Source organism: Suillus subalutaceus (assembly GCF_016647625.1).
Source record: "Suillus subalutaceus strain FC151 chromosome Unknown DFJ58scaffold_57, whole genome shotgun sequence".
In the NCBI taxonomy this organism is placed as follows: domain Eukaryota; kingdom Fungi; phylum Basidiomycota; class Agaricomycetes; order Boletales; family Suillaceae; genus Suillus; species Suillus subalutaceus.
Genome location: NW_024540306.1, coordinates 71,639 through 91,307, shown reverse-complemented (window position 1 = coordinate 91,307; position 19,669 = coordinate 71,639). Strand labels below are relative to the sequence as shown.

Genomic DNA, 19,669 nt, shown 5'->3' with positions numbered 1-19,669 from the left:
TGATGGACCGGTAGGACAAGCTTCGCCTGCGAGAGGCGCTGGCCAGAGTAAGGCTGCCTAAGGCAGCAGGTTTTGATCGATCTAATCCCTTGCTTGGAATTTTCATGCACGGCCTTTCCACCTGTTTGAATTTGCGTGTATTGTGTATCTGGTGGGACACTTCATCTTCGTTTGTTGCGTCTGCCAGGGCAAGCTCTGGTGTTGGCCTTCAGTTTGAAGTTACTTGTCTCAGTTCTTGCGTGGGTGTTCAGCAGTTGCACTACGATAACCTACGTACTCAACGAGTCGATCGTTTGTACGGTACTATACCCGGTGTATTGCTTGAACCTCAATGATTTTGGCCTTGACCCGAATTCATGCGTGATGCAGCAGCATGCTGTCCCACAAAAGGAGTCGGGGTTTGGGGCGCGTAGTCGCCGGTACCCACGGGGTAGCATCACAGCACCCAAGCTCCTCAACTTGATTTCATGAACCAGCCGCGGCTGCGGCTCTTGCCGAGGCCTCTTCTTGGTCCATTCTGAGTTTCTCGACGTAGATGAATGTCATGATGATGGTATCCATCATATGAGCCACTTCAGGTGATACTTCCAGCATGGCTTCACGTTTCCTTCCTATGATTCCGAGAGTTGCTCTATGAGAGCGAGCGACCTCCGTTCGAGACGCATCGTCCCGTGAGAGCTAAAATCCGACTCCTCATGTGAGAAACAGAGCATCTGCATTAATAGAGTGGAAGTATACTCACAACTACCACGCTGGACTTGAGGTCCCAGCGATAGGGACGGCTATCTGCTCCTATGAAGACGCGCTTCCTGCCAGAATTTTATTATGACGGTCCAGGTTTCCTAAGACGCTATGTACTCACTGACCCAATAGGCCTCTCTTCGGAATGAACTTCTTCGTCTCTACTTCAGTTCCACCATAACGAAATTTTGAGGAAGCAAAGTCGTGCCACTCGATCTCTCCCAAGACATCGAACTGGTCTTGCATATGATGCTGGTCGTCATTTGGCTTGATTTTCCAAATAGTCGTAGTACGGACGCCAAGTAGCCGGAACGGAGTCTCTGTTTTGTAAATAACCTACCCTTGCTCGTTGGTGATAATGGTATTGCGAACGTGTTCAGCGGAGAGGGTGAGAAAAATCATTGTGGGTATCTATGACTGCGGCACTGTTGAACGTTGAGTGCTTCACGCGCTGCATTTAAAGTGGATGTGCATTGAGTGGCTGTTGTGTGGCTGTTTGAATTTAGTCGAGTCTAATTGGACGAGCGTGCTCTTTAGCAGACTCGTCGGGTCTTCCCGTATCGCCTCTGCGGAGTGCTGTCCCTTTGCTACCTGTGGCTGATGGGCCCAGTGCGTCGCGTAGCATGACGAATGTGTCACCTCCTGTAGTGGAGTTAATGGTCTATGTCTAGCGAGAGTCTCGAGACTCGGCGAGAACGGTCCCTTTGCCTCTTCTCACTCAAACCACTCGTCTCGCTAGGTACGCCGTCTCAGGCTATTGTCGATTCTCACTCGAACCGCTCGTCTCGATAGCACATTTATTTGCTCACCCACCTTCTTTATGTACCATCCCGTTGTACGATATGTACTTGGACCGAGTTTGGAGCTGTCTGGTCTCCCAATCCATGGGATCCCCCCGCCCTCGCGGTGGGGTCCTTTTTTACTGGCTGGTTCCTCGTCGTCTGCGTCCCTACGAGACCTGAGCAAGGACAATCAGACATCTCAACCCAGCCGCGAAAGCCCCAGACTGGCCATAGGCTGTAGAATTTGGCCCTGGAGTCTACGTGGACGGTGGAATAGCCCGAGAGTGGCCAGATCCCTGACTTTCACCTAGTCGGGTAGTCACTGGTCACTCCTGCTCATTCTGACTACAGCAGACACTTTTTCATGTAGATACTCAACGAATACATTTTTACACCACCTCTGGACTGCAAATTTCAAATCCCGGACTGCAGACCTTACCCAAAGGACCGACAATCATTCACACATAAAATTCGAAGGCGGAGTCGGGAACTGGCGCGTCAGCGGCGCTGTGTGTTTAGCATCAGATACATATTATCAAAACACTCGCCAAACAACAACTAACGCAGAAGTCTTTTGCGACAATCTTCAACTGCAGTAAGACCGGTGCTCTGTACTAGTAAGCCATATAGGGAACACGACCGATTTAATGCATTGAGATTGTCGGAAAACACTGGAGCGAACACCGAACTCGTGGCAACCTAAGAAAACACCTCTGAGAAAAGACTCGGCACACGTTCTGCAGCTCAGAGCATCCCCACGTTGGGACGTAGATTGAAATCCACCTCCAAAACCACTGGAGGCCCGAGGGACAGAATGTTCGCGAACATTGGATACAATTCAAGAAGGCTCTGAAGGAGATGAGCAGAAGACATATCAAACGAGAAATGAATACTTACCCCTGCGCACTGGCGACAAGCGGTGGGGAATATGAACGACTTGATTGTCGCCGCGAACAACTTCAAGGCTCACGTCATGCACTGATTTAATGCATACCGATGACAACATCGTGCGAGATCCTGTGGACCACTTCAAATTCCACGTCGATGGTGAGAAAGTGATTCTCATAAGAATGCGGCAGCCAGGCCCTCAACAAATCGTTGACGAGGCTGCGAATGACTGATGGAACGTCCGACATCAGAAGACATGAGGGCGTGAGGAATATTGAGATCAAATGAGGCGCTAACAGGAAGGAGCCCGACATTAATGAAGGCCAACATGAGGGACACAACGATACGAAGATAGGTAACACCAGATTGCGGGACACTGAGGGATGAGGGGGACAAACGCCACACAATACGAATGATTTTGAAATCGCCAGCCTAGAACGATCATAGTTGCCTGATCACACAGATTGAGTCAAAAGCAAGTAATTGCACAGGATCTCGAAATCTACATAACAAGCTACAAGACCCACTAACGGCTCCTAAGCGTAGCGGGAAAAAAAAAGGCAATCGGTTCATGCGCATACAAAAATACCAGTGCCGGCCTGAACCTTGACAGAGCCCTCTCCATTTCGTGGAGTCAGGTATCTTTTAATTGATGCGCGGAAGCCATGGCTTTAGCGGCTGCAGAGCTCAATTCTTAGATCCAGCTGCAGCTGGACATTAGCTCTAATCAAACGAGTCCCACGAGTACATCCCTTCCTAGGTTATAGCTATGCGCACATGCTCTATGTTGGCTCATGGTCGTCTTCGAACGAACTAATAATATAGATAAAGTCCCCAGTCACAATTGATATGAGTACCAATCTTCCCTTTCCCACCGTTTTTATAAATGACGGATGTACTTATATTTAGTGAGATCCTAACACGGTTCATCCTTTGGTCATCCAAGCATGTAGTGTCGGAAGACCTTGAGCTTGCTTGCCCCTACTAGTAAACACCGTTTCATGTTTCAGGTAGAGGCTGGTAGAGGGTCGTGATTCTGACGTTGCCTTCTTCTCCAAATGGGAATATTGTCGAGATAAAGTAACAGATTGATCTGAGATTGATCTCGGTCGTAAAATTCTGAAACCCGGGACATGCCATAGGAACTTTACCATGTACAGGTCTGTACAGGTGCCGGGCGATGTAGCCTGTCGGTGTATCCTGGCACTACACGTCCAGCTGAGCGGATCCAGGCGGATCCGCGTTTCCTCTGGTTTTTCTAATCTTCGGATCACTGATGGGCGGCTGTCATATCGATGCAACCTTACATGGTGTATTTATGCCCACTGGGAGGTTCGAAGTCCTTGGACAGGAACAAACGAGATCTAGCCTTAGATATGTTAAGTTCGAGGAAGGGGGGAAGAGCTGCCTGGTTGTTGTTCAAACACCGCCTAACTTGGCTACTACCAGTACCTTGCCACAGGCTTGCAAGGCAGTGCGAATACTACACTACGTACGTGAATAGAAAGGACAAAGGAACAGCGTTGAGCGTCGTCGGTGCTCCCCAAATATGACCAATCACTGCGCTAACATTACCATGACAGCAGTCTGGAGCTCAACGTCGGACACCTGCAATTGCTCGGTCCGATAGGTCAGCCTGAAGGCACTGCCTGGGACGCTAGACGGTCCACACTGGGGGTAAGAACATCCAGTGTAACGGGGTTCCGCGGGTGAAGCTGAGGCACCCACATATATGGAAAGAGTGGCCCCCGCGCCATATCAGAAAACAGGCGTCAAGTGCGCAACGGCCTGCCGAAGACCTCGTGGGTCCGTCGTTGTGCCCGCTCGGAGGTGCATGGCAGATAGCTTGATAAGCCGAGCAGAGCGAAAGAAGATGATACGGTGATTGTACGTGCACTGAAGTGTGTAGTGCCCAGGTTGTCATGACCTCGAGCTTGCTCTGTTGACAAATACTGCCAAGATAAAAAGTCCAAACAAGGTAGAATCCGCGCACGGGTGACAAAGGTGTGAAGGGAAAGAAGAGTACAGACGAGAGTAGCAGCGTGCCGACCACGGAATACGCGCCAGGGTGACAAGAAGATCGCCAGGTGGCGAGAGTAAGTACTGTGGGGAAGGTCTGAGTTGGGGGAGGTTGTGACCGATGGGCCGCCAGTGGAACACGCACGAGGACACAGCGCTGCTATGCGTGGGTGGGTCAAGGGCGCACGCGCGCAACGTGGGCAAATATTGTAGGGGGCCGTTGCATGAGAGAATTTCTGTATTCATTAAAGCTTGTAGAGGGGCTGATCAGAAAGACGGACAGCCGAGAATTCAGGATAGTCAAATTACGTAACTGCCAGCGCCCTTGTCAAAGCCTGCCGAGATTTTCCCGTGTCACGTGACTGTTTGAAGACACCGGAGTGACGTGCACAGAGACGTGTTTTCTGCACCATTTTCGTGGCGAAAAATTCTGGATACGCTGTAGGAAACTTATAGTATACTGTGCCGTGCAGGGGATAATTTTTCCAGCTGCAAAATTCGAGTTTCTGAATTGCTGCAGAGGGAATGACGGCACAATGGACTCCAACTTCCAAGCATCACGACATGATTTCGTATACCTCCGAGACGCCGCATCCGGCGTTGGCTCCACGGCGAACCCCCCGTGTCCCAGAGACAGACTCGATTTTTTCGTCTTCATGGGACACGCTGCCTTTTCGGTAGCCGATCTGCTTACCTGAGACATTTGCACATATGTGCATTGCCCTGCGCCCATCATCGACGCTCACCTTCCCGCCGGCTTCCTCTCGCTCGTCGACACAGCGAGCGCGTGCTATCCGCAGGCACAGCTGCCGTATCCAGGGACAGGTTCCTCCCCGCAGCGACCCCGCTGTACTTTCCGTATCTCACGACAGGAAAGCTTATGTAAATGGTTGAGAGAAATGAAGAAGAAGATATTTTTACAATGTGGCCGGAACTTGCCGTCAGCCACAAGGCTCGGATGGGAAACACTTGTTTCCGCGTCGTTTTCGATGTGGAAACATTGTAGCTAGCCAGGTACCTACAGTACGTTGAACTCATCTCGCGCCTCGGCAGGCCTCGGCGCCGCCGCAAAAACACGTCTGGCGTGTCTACATATCCTGATTCACCATGCCGACAAAGTGCTTCTCTCGAGAAGCCCGTGCCCCACAGCTAGCCTGACACTTGATTGACCTCTGTGGGAAGTAGCCTGACCTGAAAATAAGGTCTGAACCGTTACAGGCGCCCGTAGGACCGTGTTTCCAGCGCGAGAAGTAACTTGGCCTGAAAATAAGGTCTGCTTCATTTAGATTTTCAACGTTAGATCACTAACATTGCCCGCGTGATATCTCGCACAGTCTCGGGTGTTCTGCCCGGCATGAATGGCAAAAACACCTCTAAGTAAAAGCTAAAAATTCTCACATCTGGCAAGGCACAGTCGATGCATTGCCCTGATGATAGTATTTGATAAATAACAGGAGGAAGCAAAGATCTTCAAGTAGGTTGCTTCGATGTCGGGCACAACACCCTCTCCTGAGCCCGGGACCGGGAAAAACTATGGCGTTCAAATCGCGTTCGTATTCTACTCGCATTACCTCCCGCGCGGTATATCGCTGACCTAACAACGAACAGTTACCGTACATTATCAGTTCGCGCCGAAGAGAAACAGAGCCGAACGACTTCCAAATCTCCGCCAGACCCAGCGGATGCAATTGCAAGCATAGATGCCCATCTACTGAGTGTCGACGAGGTATATACCCGGTATTCCAGCCATCCCACAGTCGGTTTGGAGTCTGCCGCTGTTCTTCGCAGGGAGAGTGATGGCAAGAATGTCATCAGTCCTCCACCTACCGTCTACTGGAAGAAAGCGCTTAATTATATTTTTGGTGGCTTCAATTTCCTGATGTGGATCGCGTTCATCGTGACTATCGTGAGTGCCGTTGTTCGCCTGTCATTGTGACTTTTCTAATATACATGTTAGCTCTCCTATGCACCACTCGGGCCTCCTGAAGCTTTCACTCTTGGTGTTGCTGTGCTGTTGGTTCGTGACTTTCCAACTCTAATGGTCAATTTCCCCCTTCTCATCAACTACAGCTCCTCGTCATCATTGTTTCTGCTACATTCTATGCTTTGGTCGATTGGAACGCGAGCAGAATCATGAAGTCGATAAAATCTCTAATTGCACATGAGGCTGCGGTCATTAGGAACGGAAAACAGCAAATAATCAAAGCTGCTGACATTGTAGTTGGTGATGTTGCTGTGCTCAATGCTGGCGACCGTGTCCCGGCCGACATGCGTGTCGTGCAGGCATCGTCCGACCTTCGCTTTGATCGCTCTCTCCTGACGGGTGAAAGGTTTATTCCTTGTCCTAGTTGCTGGAATTTGGCTAAAGTCCAATTGCAGCGAAATGGTACCGGGAGCTCTTGATGCAACATCCGAGAATGCTCTGGAGACTCGTAACCTTGCGCTGACTTCTACTTTTGTCGTGCAAGGGACTTGCCATGGTGTCGTGTTCGCCATAGGAGACAGGACTGTCATGGGACGCCTTGTCAAGATGTCGGGAGAAACAAAGTTCAAGCTTACCACTATCCAAAAAGAAGTGTGGTTTTTCACGAAAATCATTTCGTGTCTCGCACTCTTTTTCTTCAGTTTGTCAATTCTTCTATACGGCGTTTGGTTACGGACAACGTATCCTGGGTATGATGCCACCGCGTCTGTTGCCATCGTAAATTCAATTGGCTGCTTGACTGCTTTCGTTCCCCAGGTAAGTGGCAAGCAGTGAAAGTTTATATTCCCTTCTTAGTTGACATCTTACAGGGCCTCCCGATTTGCGTGGCACTCTCGTTGACTGTTGTTGCCCGTCGCATGGCTAAACGTCAAGTGTTGGTCAAGAACCTGGCGACCATCGAGACGTTAGGATGCATGTCTGTGTTATGTTCCGACAAGACAGGCACGTTGACTGAGGGAAAGATGGTAAGATGAACGATGGATTTGCTCTTACTAGCTCGCTGATGGACCCACAGATGGTAGAGAACATTGCCTTCCTCGATGACGTGTTTGGTGTCGAGGAAATTAACGAGAGGGTTACGAAGGCATCAGACCCTACCGTATTTTCTGCTTTCAAGGCACTCCATCAGATCGCCAGGCTTTGCAACGGCGCGAAATTCGACGCAACGACTAACCACCTTCCTGTGCGGGATCGTACGATCAAGGGTGATCCGACTGATACTGCTCTTTTGCGTTTCTCCGAGGCCCTTTCAATTCCGGAGCTTGGTGTGGATGCCAGTACTCTTCAGCAAGATTATGAGAAGAAGTTCGAGATCCCTTTCAATTCCCGCAACAAATGGATGCTTTCTGTGTTCTCCAAGGTCAACACTGCTGAAAAGAACGTAGAGTCGACATGGATTTTCGTCAAGGGAGCTCCTGATGTTTTGTTCCCTTCCTGCAGCAGTGTGCTACAGAGTGATGGGACGGTTATCAAGTTGTCAAGTAAGGCGAGGCAGACGCTTGCCACGCTTCAAGAGGATTGGTCAAGCCAAGGCCAACGAGTACTCATGCTGTGAGTATGAGCACTTTCGACTTAGCACTCTGACATCTAATATCGATTGCCTCGGCAATAGATGTAGGAAACCCATGGAAGAAATCAAGACTGGACTTCAACCGAACGACATGGAAGATCTCATGTACCAGGAGATGTGTGATTTAACATTGGTTGGTCTAGTTGGAATCCGCGATCCCCCTCGCCCGGATGTATTGCCGTCGATTGGCATCATTCGACGAGCTGGAGTTCGAGTATTTATGGTCACTGGTGATTTTAAGCTTACTGCTCTAGCTATCGCACGTCAGGTAGTTTTTCTTTATTTTCCGCCGCCATAAAATCCTTATTGACCCCCTTTTTCAGGTTGGTATCATTACCCAGCATGGTGTTGACAGCATCCAGGATGTCCAAGCCGCTGCATCTGAGAAGCTCTCGCCGAAAGATTATCATCTTATTAAGCCATCCGATGATGATCCTATCCGCTCCCTGGTACTTACAGGAGAAGACGTCGCATCTCTCACACCGTTTGATTGGAATGTCATCGTCGGGCAATACGCTGAGATTGTGTTTGCCCGCACCACGCCTGACCAAAAGATGAGGATCGTCCAGGAAATCAAGGCCCGCGGCGACAATACTGTGGCTGTGACTGGTGACGGTGTCAACGATGCACCCGCTCTCAAAGCCGCTGACATTGGTGTTGCGATGGGTAGTGGTAGTGATGTGGCCAAGGAAGCTGGTATGGATTTTCCTGATGATCTTTTCGATGTCATTAATACCATCACTCTCAAGCCGCCTTGATTTTGTTGAAGAATGACTTTGCTTCCATCCCTGTCGCGATAGAGATGGGTCGGCTGGTCTTTGATAACCTGAAGAAAGTCACATTGTACCTCATGCCTGTAAGCCGCATTTGCGGAAGCAGTATAATCTCAGCGGGTTTGATACTAATGGTGTTGTAGGCTGGAAGTTATTCGGAATTCATGGCGGTCCTCGCAAACGTATTACTAGGCATGCAGCTTCCCATGAACTCGTATCAACAAGTCTGCTATTGCATCACCAATGATGTTATCATGTCCATCTCGTTAATGTATGAACAGCCGGAGTGGGGTGGGTGCTCATGCATTCATGAGCTTTCCAGTGCTCACTTCCTGTTGTAGACTTGATGCGGCGCAAACCACGCAACGCCAGGACCGATAGGCTTACGGATTGGCGCCTTTTCTTCCATGTGTACTTGGTACGTTTCATGACCTGGGTGACCCAAACGTGCTCATGTATACTTCCTCAGTTCTATGGACTGATGCTGTGGCCCTGCGCGATGGGGATGTGGTTCTTATACATGAGCCAGCAGGGCCTCGGGTTCTATGACGTTATCTTGGCTTTCAACAATTGGGGATCAACCCTGCCTGCCACCGTAAACCCAACCGAGCTCGTCGATGTTGGTCAATCCATTTAGTGCGTCGTTATTCTTTCCTCTCGCAATGCTGATTCTAAGAGTCACTAGCTATGTGACGGTGGCCATCGGACAGTACGGGACTCTTCTATCGGTTCGCAACCGCCGAGTATCGATACTGCAATCAAATCCTTTATGGGGCCCGCGTCGCAACCTGTTGGTACTTGTCGGCATGACGGGCACCATATTGATTTGCATTGTGAACCTCTATGGAGCTGGCTTCCAGCGGGTGTTTAACATGAGGCCTATCCCTGGGATGTTCTGGGGTATTCCATATACCTTTGCTTTGGGGATCTTGCTCGTGGACGAAACTCGCAAAGCCATTGTGAGGAAATACCCGAAGGTATGTTTTGAGTTGCACGAGCGTACTGGAACTTGAATTCACACTTTTCTACAGTCTTTCGTTGCGTGGCTGGCATGGTAAATTAGAAATTATATGACGTTGGAATTTTTTTGTCAGTACTGCTCGGTGTAAATTAATTAATATGCAAACGTTATCCACTGCGCAGGAAGGTTATGCAGATTGCATTTATTTTGATATTGGCAAACGACAAGGGCTTCCGCATCACTTTGAAAGGTACCAGAAAACGGAGCCTGCGGAAGTTTCCAGCTGAGCGAAAGCGACGTTCGTTTGCTCCTTTCATTTCCTTCGACAACGAGCTCGAACTCGCTCGGATTCATTCTCCCTCTGGACATCCTTTCTTTTGTACCCACCCCCCTCTCCCCTGAGACAATTAGTTTTATCGTGATCATATGCACACACATATCATGGCGTAATTTTGTAAATTTATCACTAAAGTAATAGCGATTGCTACACGATCGAATTCGTAGTCAGTTTGTCCCGCCCACTCCAAGCTACGCTCGGTCCAGCCTAACCACCCTGAGATCGTGTTGACTTAGTGTGATGATGACATGTATTTGGCCATCTACGCTTCATAATCACACTGGGAATTCAGTCATTTTGATAGTTGACCTTCTCCTACCACATCGCAGACAGTCTTCTGCGGCCACAACTAAAGCCATTCGAATATCTTTACTATTATATGCCCATAAGGTTTATAGACACATCCCGAAAAGACAATTTGACAGCCAAACCAACTTCAATCAGCTCTTATCAAGAATCCCACCATGGAATCGTTCAAAGCACCAGTCTTCTCGACATTCCCGCCGAGTCTCTTACTCACATTACTTCATTCCTCTCTCCTCCGTCGCTCCTTGCACTCTCCAGGACAAACCGACGTTTCAATGAACACATAAATGATGACAATACCTGGTACCGGGCCTTTATCAATCATTTTCTTGGGATCGGACCTGAGAATGACCTCGACAATGAGAGGATTCTCTTACTGAGGAAGTCAGAATGCACTTGGCGAAAGGAGTTTATCATGAGGCATAACTTGAGGAGGTTTGTAGATGTGTCTCATATTCAGTTCTGCTCTTATCTTTTATCTTAGACGCTGGGAACGTTCGCGGAATGGGACGATTACCCATTCCCCTCAAGATACTACCATCGACGGCGTCCATCTGATGTCTGAGTCTGGTCTCCTCACATCTTCGATTCAATACGGAGTAGTGGCTCGGTCACTTCCGCTTAGCGGCAAAGTTCTCAAGGGGTACCTCGACGCTGCCGGAACAGGATTGGGTATAGGAAATCCCAATGTTGAATTTACACCCAACGTCTCTGCCTGCAGTCTCACTTCTGATGGTGGCACTGCCAGGGCTTTCTGGGGAAAGCGTAACGGGGAAGTGGCGGTGACTACGGCTGCTCGGGTTATGGATCCTGGGCGTGCATCTTCAAAGCTAGTTAGATGCAAAGTCGAAGATCACCATGATGGCGTTGTGAACGAGATTGTCTTGGATCCTGCTGTTAACCGATTTGTTTCCGGAGGCGCCGACGGGCAAGTCAAGTTGTGGGATACCAAGACGGTTGTGTGCTTGTGGTGTAGTGACAAGCAGCTCCGATCGCTTGTGGTCGACCCGTTCCTTAAGGTGTCTTCTGCTCTTGCAGACGGCATCATCGCAGGTGCTTTGAGTAGCGGAGACGTTATCTTATGGACATCGTCCCGACAATTCCATTCGGACGACTTATCCAGCCCGGCATTTTTTGCACAACATCGCATCGTGTCGCCCATTCCCAAGGGACAACCATCTCCCCAGGATGCATTCATACCCAAACCTCAGCCAACTGTGCTATGTGTCCGTCGCCACTCACAGACAACGGCAGCGCTACTCATCGGGTACTCCGATCACCCAGTCCTTCTATCGTATTGTAGTTGACCTTACATCCGGCAAATATGAAACCACCGCATTTGGTGATCCATCATTCGGATACAACTCCATCACCGAACCTGTCTTTGCAGCGCAGCCAGATGATTGCAGTTTCATCATCACTGGTGATCTGCTAGGTTTCGTTGGCATTTATGATTGGGACACCCCTCAAACATCTTCTTCCGTCGTACCTTCCCGTAGATTCGAGGCTCACGAAGATGGCGCCGTGACTGCGCTTGCTTGGAACTCGGTTGTTCTTGCCACAGGCTCTGCACGTGGGACAGCGACAGTATGGGACGCACTCACCTTGGAGCCTCTTAGGCTGTTTTCGTCCCCAGTCCCCCGTGCTGCACCGGGTCTCGAAGTTGGAGGTGTCAGCAAGATTGTGATTGAAAAGGAACTTTTGGTCATCATTGCTGACAATAGGGTGATGTCATGGAAGGTGGGACAAGTACACCACCGTGATGCTCCGCACAAAAGCAAACATGCTCGTGCGAATAGGAACCCAATTTCCAAAGGACAACGTACGCACGTTTTACTCTTTGTAAATTCTCAACTGATCGAACGTTGCAGAACGATACGATCTGCACAAGGTTATCAACGAATCCAAACGTGAACTAGCGGAGGAGAATGCCTATGCGCGGCATACCATGGGGCGAGAACGCGAGCAACGTTCCACTCTCACTGTACTTGGACTGTCGGAATCAGAGGCAGTAGAATATGTTTTAATGCTCTCCCGCGAGGAAGAGGAGCATCGCCGAGTTTCCCATACCCTCGATGAAGGTGTCTTCGAGGTTGACTTTGAAGACGAAACTTTCTTGCCACTCGCTTCAAGTTCTTCAACAGCGCATGGTTCTGCCAACCAGTCTTCCCCCAGTTCTCTTTCTGATTACTGTTCCCATGCCTATCCACGCGCCGCCCGTCCTATGACGAATGAGAAAGTACAGGTGTCTCCTGTCTTCGTCCCGGAACCTATGGAAGCTGGCGTTACCATAAGCCCACTCAGGATACCTACATTCCTGCCGAGTTCTTCGCCGGGTACAAGGTCTTCGCCGGAAGTGGCTCGCAGCACGTCGTCCTCTTTCGAACACTTTCCCTCGATCAGTACTAGCATTTCGTCATCGACCAGCAGCCTAGAGCGCATTCGTTCTGCGTGGAGCACGCCCTTACGGTCACCGCCTTCATCCCATGGAGCTTCATCCCCCACAGGTTGGCACACCTATCTTGCGCACGTCTAGTGCCTCATTTTCTTCTGCAAGCATGGAAATTCATGACAGGTGGCCCGAGGGAGAGTTCCGGGCGCCCCTGGATTTAGATGAAATGGACGATGATTTGAAATTTGCGATTGAGTTGAGTCTTGCGGAAGCGCGGAGTCGAGGCGAGGTTTGAAAGTGGGGAGGTAATATATGCGCACGCTATTCTATACGGGAAGTCGAAAGGCTCGTAGTCTGATCGTTTTCTTTATCGTCTCGGGGCTTAAGGCCTAGACTCACGAGACTCGTTCGTCTATGATAAGGATTAGGCCACATCTGTAAAACTTCTCCATCAATGGGTCAGATTGCGCACGGACTGCTGTATCACACGGAGCACAGTAGAACTAGAAGTACAAGCTGTAGGGGTAGCGGTATCCCCCTGACGAGGTTTCGCAGGCTCGAAACTGCTGCCAAATCCCACATTACTAGCCCTTCTTTTCCCATGACAACAACGCCCTATAACCCTAGGGGACTCACGGTGGAATGCAGGAAGGTGCGAAAAGGGTGGTCAGTCTATTAGAGTCACTCCGCGTAGACTAAATTCTATGCCGCCGAGGAACGAGGCGGCTTAGAAACCCATGCAAGCTGCTGATATACGATGGATTGAATAGAGCACCGGAACAATCTTTCTAATTAGGATTACCTATTACATGTCTTGAATGTAACCGTGGCGTGTCAAAGGGTCGCTATTTGCTGCAGAAGGTAGACGTAGATACTGACCTCTGAACGGAAAGAATTTTGTTGCATTGTCCGTGATGAGGCGGAGGACAGGGCCTCTGGTTCTGTCATCTAGGAAAGTCAGAGAAGTCCCTCCTTTCTCTTGGGGCATGCTGTAATGGGATGCTTTAAGATACGATGGTTGAGAGATGATCAGTGTGGGGGGTCTCCCTCCGTTCCCCCCTCATTACCCTCTCATGATACTCATCATCAACGGTTCCGCGTTTGGAAAATAGGTGTGGGGGGCCTGACCCATCAGATGACACTTTCTTGACAAAAGCTACAATGTTGCACACTCTCCCGTCTGAAGAGCGTGAACCATGATGCTAGATCAAAGTCTCAGCGGACGTTAAAGGCAACACTGAGGTAGGACGACGACGAGGATTTCGGACATCAAGATGTACGAGGAAGCAAGATGCTATCGGTGACAACGATAGCGGTAAAGACGACATGTAGTGTGGACGGTGCCAAGACATGATAAGGACATGGAAAAGGAAAAGAATCTGAGGCTAATCCCCACGAAACGGTAACATGTGTCTGTCCGTCAACAGGTATTGGGGTCCATCGTCCATCGATGAGGTCCTGCAGGGTGGGGTTACTCGCTGCCAGATCATCAGCTCAGTGCATTTCTTGTAATGAAAATGCTTACCATATAGATCGATGCGACATACAGCGAGTTCGTCTTTCCCAACGGCTGAATGGAATCTGAGACAATATAATGAGCGAAAAGACGGTTTCGGCCGAGTCACCTAACCCTCCAACAATTTTTGTTACTGCGCATTGGTGTGACTTGAGTTGCATGAAGATTTCTTTGATTTCTTCAACGGGTAAATGATTATCTGGTGAGTCTTCCGTCCCAGCAAGGGTTTTCTCACTTGCAGCAGTCAATGCATCCCACAAGTTTCTATTCAGATCTACTTGCCGCCGGGTTTAATCAAGATCACGAACGCCAGCAGTGTTCGTGTGTCCGGGTTCGATGAGAGTTTGGCCCACGCCGAGAGTAATTGCACACTGAGTGACTCACGACTCCTCTGAATCGGCTCTGCAAAGACTTCAGTTGTGATAATTGCAGTCGACTCACGTCCGCAACGGAGGCAGTGATATGCTGGCTGACATTATGGTTATTTGGAGAGACTAACAGCATAAGCGGCCTATATGGAAAGGTGTATTTGGACTCGTATCTTTAGAACTTAGCATAGACAGGCATAGACTCGAAAAGAAAAATTACCGCGGCTGCATAGGGTTTGGAAATAATAGCAGCGCGATACCGAGCACAATGAAAGGATACGAGTGAACGACATTCAACGTCAGGCGGGGCTTGTCATATTGCAACGCGACCCAGGTGGCTGATTGAAATTCATTGAATTGCAGGAAAATCGGGGTCTGGGGCAGGACTTGAAGCTGTTGTGACTTGGTGGACAAACATTACATAAGCAAACCCGTCTTTGCCAAATTACTTACCTGTGCTAGGACGAGTGCTAGATCATCTCGTACGCCTATCAATATGGACGGGATGAAAGCTGCAAAGTACGATGTCCATGAATTCTTATATTCATTGATATACTGAAAAATCCCAAGGAGACGCAAAATTACAGACAAATCCGTCCCAAATGCTCTTGCGCAACTTCCAGAGTTCGCCGAGGACTCACAATTGTACCAAAGCTTGTTAGAGATGGAAAAGAAGCTTGACTGGACAATGAACCGGAAAAAAGTGGAAGTGCAAGACGCATTGGCGCGCAATCCTCACTGTATGTTTCGCATGCCTATAACATACGATTGGTCTATTGAACGGATAATCAGACTGTGCGTACACTGCGGCTATTCTTGAGCCATACGGTTCTCTGGGCAGCTGTGGCAAACTGGCGAAGCTGGTGCTGAGGGGGTAAACTTCGAGACGGGGCAGGGAATTCCAGCCTGGTCCCTGAAGGTTGAAGGGCGACTATTAGAGGCACGTCTATTTCAGCGAGGATCACTGCATTGCTTTAACGCCCATGAAGCTTCCCAATCAACGTGCGCGGGACAGGGTTCCTCCTCGGAAGTTCTCATCTCTCATAAAACGAATGATCGTTGAGCTTGACCGCGACCCAACTTTGTATCCAGAACGGGAATGTCGTCGAGGTATGCGAGCTTGGTTGAAATGAGGTGGTTGTCTTATTCTGATTTGTTGTTTCAGTGGCCTCGAGGTCCGACTATTCAGCAGCCTCTCGATGGGTTCACCATAAGGCGAACCGGAGACCAGCCAACGAAAATGCGCCTCATAATATATCTCGAGCAGACACCAGAGCAGTATAAAGTGGCTCCAGACCTGGGTATGTCTCGCGCATCTTGACTTGAGTTCTCAACTTCATGTCACTTCTCAGGCAATGTCTTGGGTATTAAAGAGGAGAGTCGTGTTGGCATCATCCAGGCTATGTGGAATTATATCAAAATAAACGGCCTGCAAGACAAAACAGATCGTCGAAGAATACGCGCTGACGATTATTTGAGACCGGTATGCTGATTCTGCTGATTCTTCACTATCATATGAAGTTTATGATTGCAGATCTTTGGCGGAGACGGCATTATGTTTCACCAACTGCCAGAGCTAGTCAATCGATATTTGATGCCTCCAGACCCTGTAGTCGTCCATTACTCCATCAATCCAGCACAGGTACCCCCAGAGCGCCCTTCTGCATGGGATATTGAAGTCAAGATGGAGGACACGAGTCTGAAGAACCGTATCATGGTGACGGTACAATCAAGTAAAGACAGCATGTCCGACCTCACCAAGTTGGATGATGAGGTAAGATGCTCACTCCCTCTGGTCCGACTCTTTCTCTGACGCCTAAAATTATAGATTGCGCTGTTATCACAATCACTACATAACTCGCACACAAAGCGGCAATTCCTTCAAAGTTTCGCCAGAGACCCAGCTAATTTCATACAGACGTGGTTGGCGTCACAGTCTCGTGACTTGGAAAGTGTGCTTGGGAATGGACCGAGCGAAGGTGCTACGATTCGTGCTGAAGAATTGCGTAGGAGCGACTTCTTCAGACTACCTTGGGTTGAGGAGGCTGTTGCTGTCCACGAAGGATTGCGCCTGGCATCTCGAGGCATGCAATGAAAGTTATAGAACTACGGTTCCTTGCTGTGTCGACCCTGCTTTTGCAGTCTTATCTTATTCTAATCGTTGCATTGTTGTACTTAAGTGTGTATTTCGCCAAGAGCTTTCGATGATCATCTTATGCTAAGTACGCACAAGTGGCACGACTCACCTTATTTTTTTGACTCCGAAATGAAACATGAGATAAAGACAACAATAGCTCTGATAAGCGCTGTCTGACAGGCATTACGGTGGCACACCTTTTTCATTCTTACTGTCATGGCCAGTAGAACAGGCAAGTCCTTTATTAATTGCTCTTGAGTCATGTAGTCATGAAGGTGGTTCGTATCACAGCTCGGGAAGTTGAGGCAGGTTAGTCGCCAATTTGTACTACTACGTGACTTCTCTACTCAGCTGTTGGAATGAACAGTGGGCTGGTGAGAAAATATCCTCGCGAGATAAGACTATCGTCACAGACGAGTTCAAGGACATCGAGCAGGACATCGAGCTTCGAAAAGAAGGGATCCTGAAGTGCGTTCGCCTTTCGCAGAACTGTATAGAACTAATTGACATCGCACGCGATAAGGCTGCAGGCAGCCGCAGAAGATTACCAGCATGTGCTTTCCAAAAAGAAGGAATCAACCGTTGCACAAGAGACGGAGAAACTCGTGCCGCTGGATGCACTGGGAATCGTGATGATCTCCCATGGGGAAGAATTTGGAGACGATTCTGCTTTCGGTACGCCAACACACTCTTGTCTATCTACTTTCCCTTAGTTGATATGTCCAGGGACGTCACTGGTGAAATTGGGTAGAGCCCATTGCAAGGTTGCCACCCTGCAGGAGGCGTACGCCCTCACTTTTCAGGATACCTTCATCACCTCCTGCCAGAAATTTGTTCAAGACATTAAGGACTATGAACACCAGCGGAAGAAGCTGGAGAGCAGGAGGTAAGACAAGCTAGTGCTCCCGCCGCCGTGAAGGTACTCACTCTGAGTTCAACAGGCTGAGCTATGACGCCGCCATCACTAAGTTGGATAAGATCAAAAGCAGCAAGAAGGAAAAAGAAAAAGAGAGGCGAGAAGCTGAGGATGAGCTTCAACGCAGCCGTCTGCGCTAGTGAGTAACACCCTCACGTCAGTCATCTAACTTGCTGACAAGGACGTAGCGAAGAAACTGCTGAGGATGTGCGCTCCCGAATGCAGGCTATTCAGGAGAACGAGATACAACAACTTCGAGAGTTAACGTCGGTTTTGGATCTTGAGCTCAATTTTGCCAAGCAGTACTACGAAGTATTGCAGGATGTGAAAGCAAACTGGTGTGACGAGTATGTTCATCCCAGCCAGCCTGGATCTAGCTTCTGATCCCAAATGTCTTTAGGTCCACTCTGGCAAAGTTCGAGACTCAACGGAGGACCTTTCACCCTCCTGTCTTCTCACGTGCCACAGACGATGGCAAATTAATTCTGTATCCAAGGCGTCCGTGATTTCCCATGCATCTGGTGCAGTAGCTTCCTCCGACGGTTCCGATGAGCATCATTCGTCGCCTATCTCCACCCGCCGCAAGTCGGACGCAGGGAACAGGACTATCTCACGACCATCGTCGCGGGCGTCTCGTAAACGCTCCGATAGCAATGCTACACGGAAACGTTCTGATAGTGATGTCACATCTGGTACCCCCCGAGACTCCAAAGGCAGACAAGTCGGGTAAGATGATGAACGTTACTGGTTGGGCATCGAGTGCTATGAGCTCGATGACGGGAAGAGGGAAGAAAGACAGAGATAACTTTGCAACTCTCACCAACGATGACGACCCTGAGACAGATATCACCGACTCTCCCCGCCCTCCAAGCTCTCGATCCTTTTCTCGGAAATCACCCAGCTCGAAGGCGAAAGAGCTACTTAATGGGTCCCCCAAAATGCCGACTCAAATCATGAAGCCGCCTTCCCAATATGCACGAAAGCTTGTTCGGGCGTTACATGACTTCACAGGTTCATCAGATGAGCTCACCTTTAAAGCTGGTGACGAAATTATTGTTATCCATGAAGTCCTGGATGACTGGTGGCTTGGCGTTTTGTCAAACGGTCGGAAGGGGTTGTTCCCCTCTACGTATACGGAAATCATTTCATTGTCATCATCTTATCGAAGCTCGGCGCAGTCATCTGAAGACGACCATACTGCCGCGAGCGAGGACAGCGAAGACGATATCGGTTACCTTCTCGGAGGTCGTGTTATGGACACGAGTCATCTATCTACGAGATTTGGACATGGTTTTGATACAGAGAGTGTCACTAGTACCGTTCCTGAAGATGAGGAAGAGTCAAGGTTGGTGACAGCGAAAATTGCTGAAGAAGATGTGTACTATAACCCGCGTCGCACATCTCCACAACTACTTCCGCCTTCCATCTCAAGCAGCCGATCTACCTCTGATACCGGCTTTGCAATCAAGCGTGCTCCCCCGCCTCTTCCATCACGTCGCCCGACTAACCCAGCTGCTCCCCCGCTACCTAGCCGCAACTCTACCAGGACCCAGTCACAATCTAACAGTCCCCGTCCTCTGACATCGGCATATCTGACACCATCGCCTTCTGCGAGTAATGTGCAAGGACCAAACGTCTCACCTTTCGATAGCCTGTTGGATGTATCTTCCGCTTAAAGCTTGGGATGCAGTTACTCCAATTCTGCGTGGTGGTCTTGGATTATTTCCATTGGTGATTCGACAGGCCATTTAACTGTCGTTTTACTAAATTATTGACTGACTTACTTACACTACGTCTACGGGACTCATCGGATAGGCGAGCTCAAGGCCCTCTAGGTCAAGTTCGACTTTTATTTTATTTTGTTGCGTGCATTCTTCAATACGAGCTCTAGAATAGACATCTTCATCAGTATTAACTACAAAAATATAATCATTTGGTGTCACACTAAAGAATTCATGTTCAAGTCAGGAATCAGGGTG

At 49.2% G+C, this 19,669-nt stretch overlaps 5 protein-coding genes across 5 annotated transcripts; 4 read left to right on the top strand and 1 right to left on the bottom strand.

Moving 5' to 3' along the window:
- Positions 1-465: 465 nt before the first annotated feature.
- On the bottom strand, positions 466-1,143 carry DFJ58DRAFT_841690 (uncharacterized protein; the record flags this gene model as incomplete). The annotated part of the gene is made up of 4 exons (XM_041392743.1): positions 466-678; positions 743-809; positions 863-1,077; positions 1,114-1,143. 4 exons carry the CDS (start codon positions 1,141-1,143, stop codon positions 466-468), a joined length of 525 nt encoding a protein of 174 aa, XP_041243595.1.
- Positions 1,144-5,833: 4,690 nt separating this feature from the next.
- On the top strand, positions 5,834-9,930 carry DFJ58DRAFT_789795 (uncharacterized protein). The gene is made up of 15 exons (XM_041390239.1): positions 5,834-5,979; positions 6,039-6,336; positions 6,388-6,447; positions 6,501-6,760; positions 6,810-7,170; positions 7,224-7,379; positions 7,430-7,965; positions 8,027-8,252; positions 8,308-8,680; positions 8,734-8,840; positions 8,901-9,048; positions 9,099-9,175; positions 9,227-9,393; positions 9,443-9,734; positions 9,789-9,930. Exons 1-15 carry the CDS (start codon positions 5,918-5,920, stop codon positions 9,813-9,815), a joined length of 3,150 nt encoding a protein of 1,049 aa, XP_041243594.1. The 5' UTR covers positions 5,834-5,917; the 3' UTR covers positions 9,816-9,930.
- A 434-nt stretch (positions 9,931-10,364) lies between these two features.
- On the top strand, positions 10,365-13,530 carry DFJ58DRAFT_789794 (WD40-repeat-containing domain protein). Its single transcript, XM_041390238.1, has 5 exons — positions 10,365-10,796; positions 10,846-11,587; positions 11,646-12,183; positions 12,233-12,830; positions 12,898-13,530. The coding sequence occupies exons 1-5, from the start codon at positions 10,435-10,437 to the stop codon at positions 13,046-13,048; spliced, it is 2,391 nt and encodes a 796-aa protein (XP_041243593.1). The 5' UTR covers positions 10,365-10,434; the 3' UTR covers positions 13,049-13,530.
- A 1,540-nt stretch (positions 13,531-15,070) lies between these two features.
- Positions 15,071-16,924, top strand: DFJ58DRAFT_789793 (SWI/SNF complex 60 kDa subunit). The gene is made up of 10 exons (XM_041390237.1): positions 15,071-15,156; positions 15,208-15,346; positions 15,430-15,436; positions 15,459-15,577; positions 15,627-15,695; positions 15,730-15,747; positions 15,803-15,938; positions 15,990-16,120; positions 16,172-16,411; positions 16,466-16,924. Exons 1-10 carry the CDS (start codon positions 15,134-15,136, stop codon positions 16,730-16,732), a joined length of 1,149 nt encoding a protein of 382 aa, XP_041243592.1. The 5' UTR covers positions 15,071-15,133; the 3' UTR covers positions 16,733-16,924.
- Positions 16,925-19,636, top strand: DFJ58DRAFT_914251 (uncharacterized protein). Its single transcript, XM_041395373.1, has 9 exons — positions 16,925-17,002; positions 17,063-17,083; positions 17,142-17,242; positions 17,298-17,449; positions 17,501-17,660; positions 17,716-17,829; positions 17,879-18,037; positions 18,159-18,325; positions 18,369-19,636. The coding sequence occupies exons 1-9, from the start codon at positions 16,991-16,993 to the stop codon at positions 19,364-19,366; spliced, it is 1,884 nt and encodes a 627-aa protein (XP_041243591.1). The 5' UTR covers positions 16,925-16,990; the 3' UTR covers positions 19,367-19,636.
- The last annotated feature ends 33 nt before the right edge of the window (positions 19,637-19,669 follow it).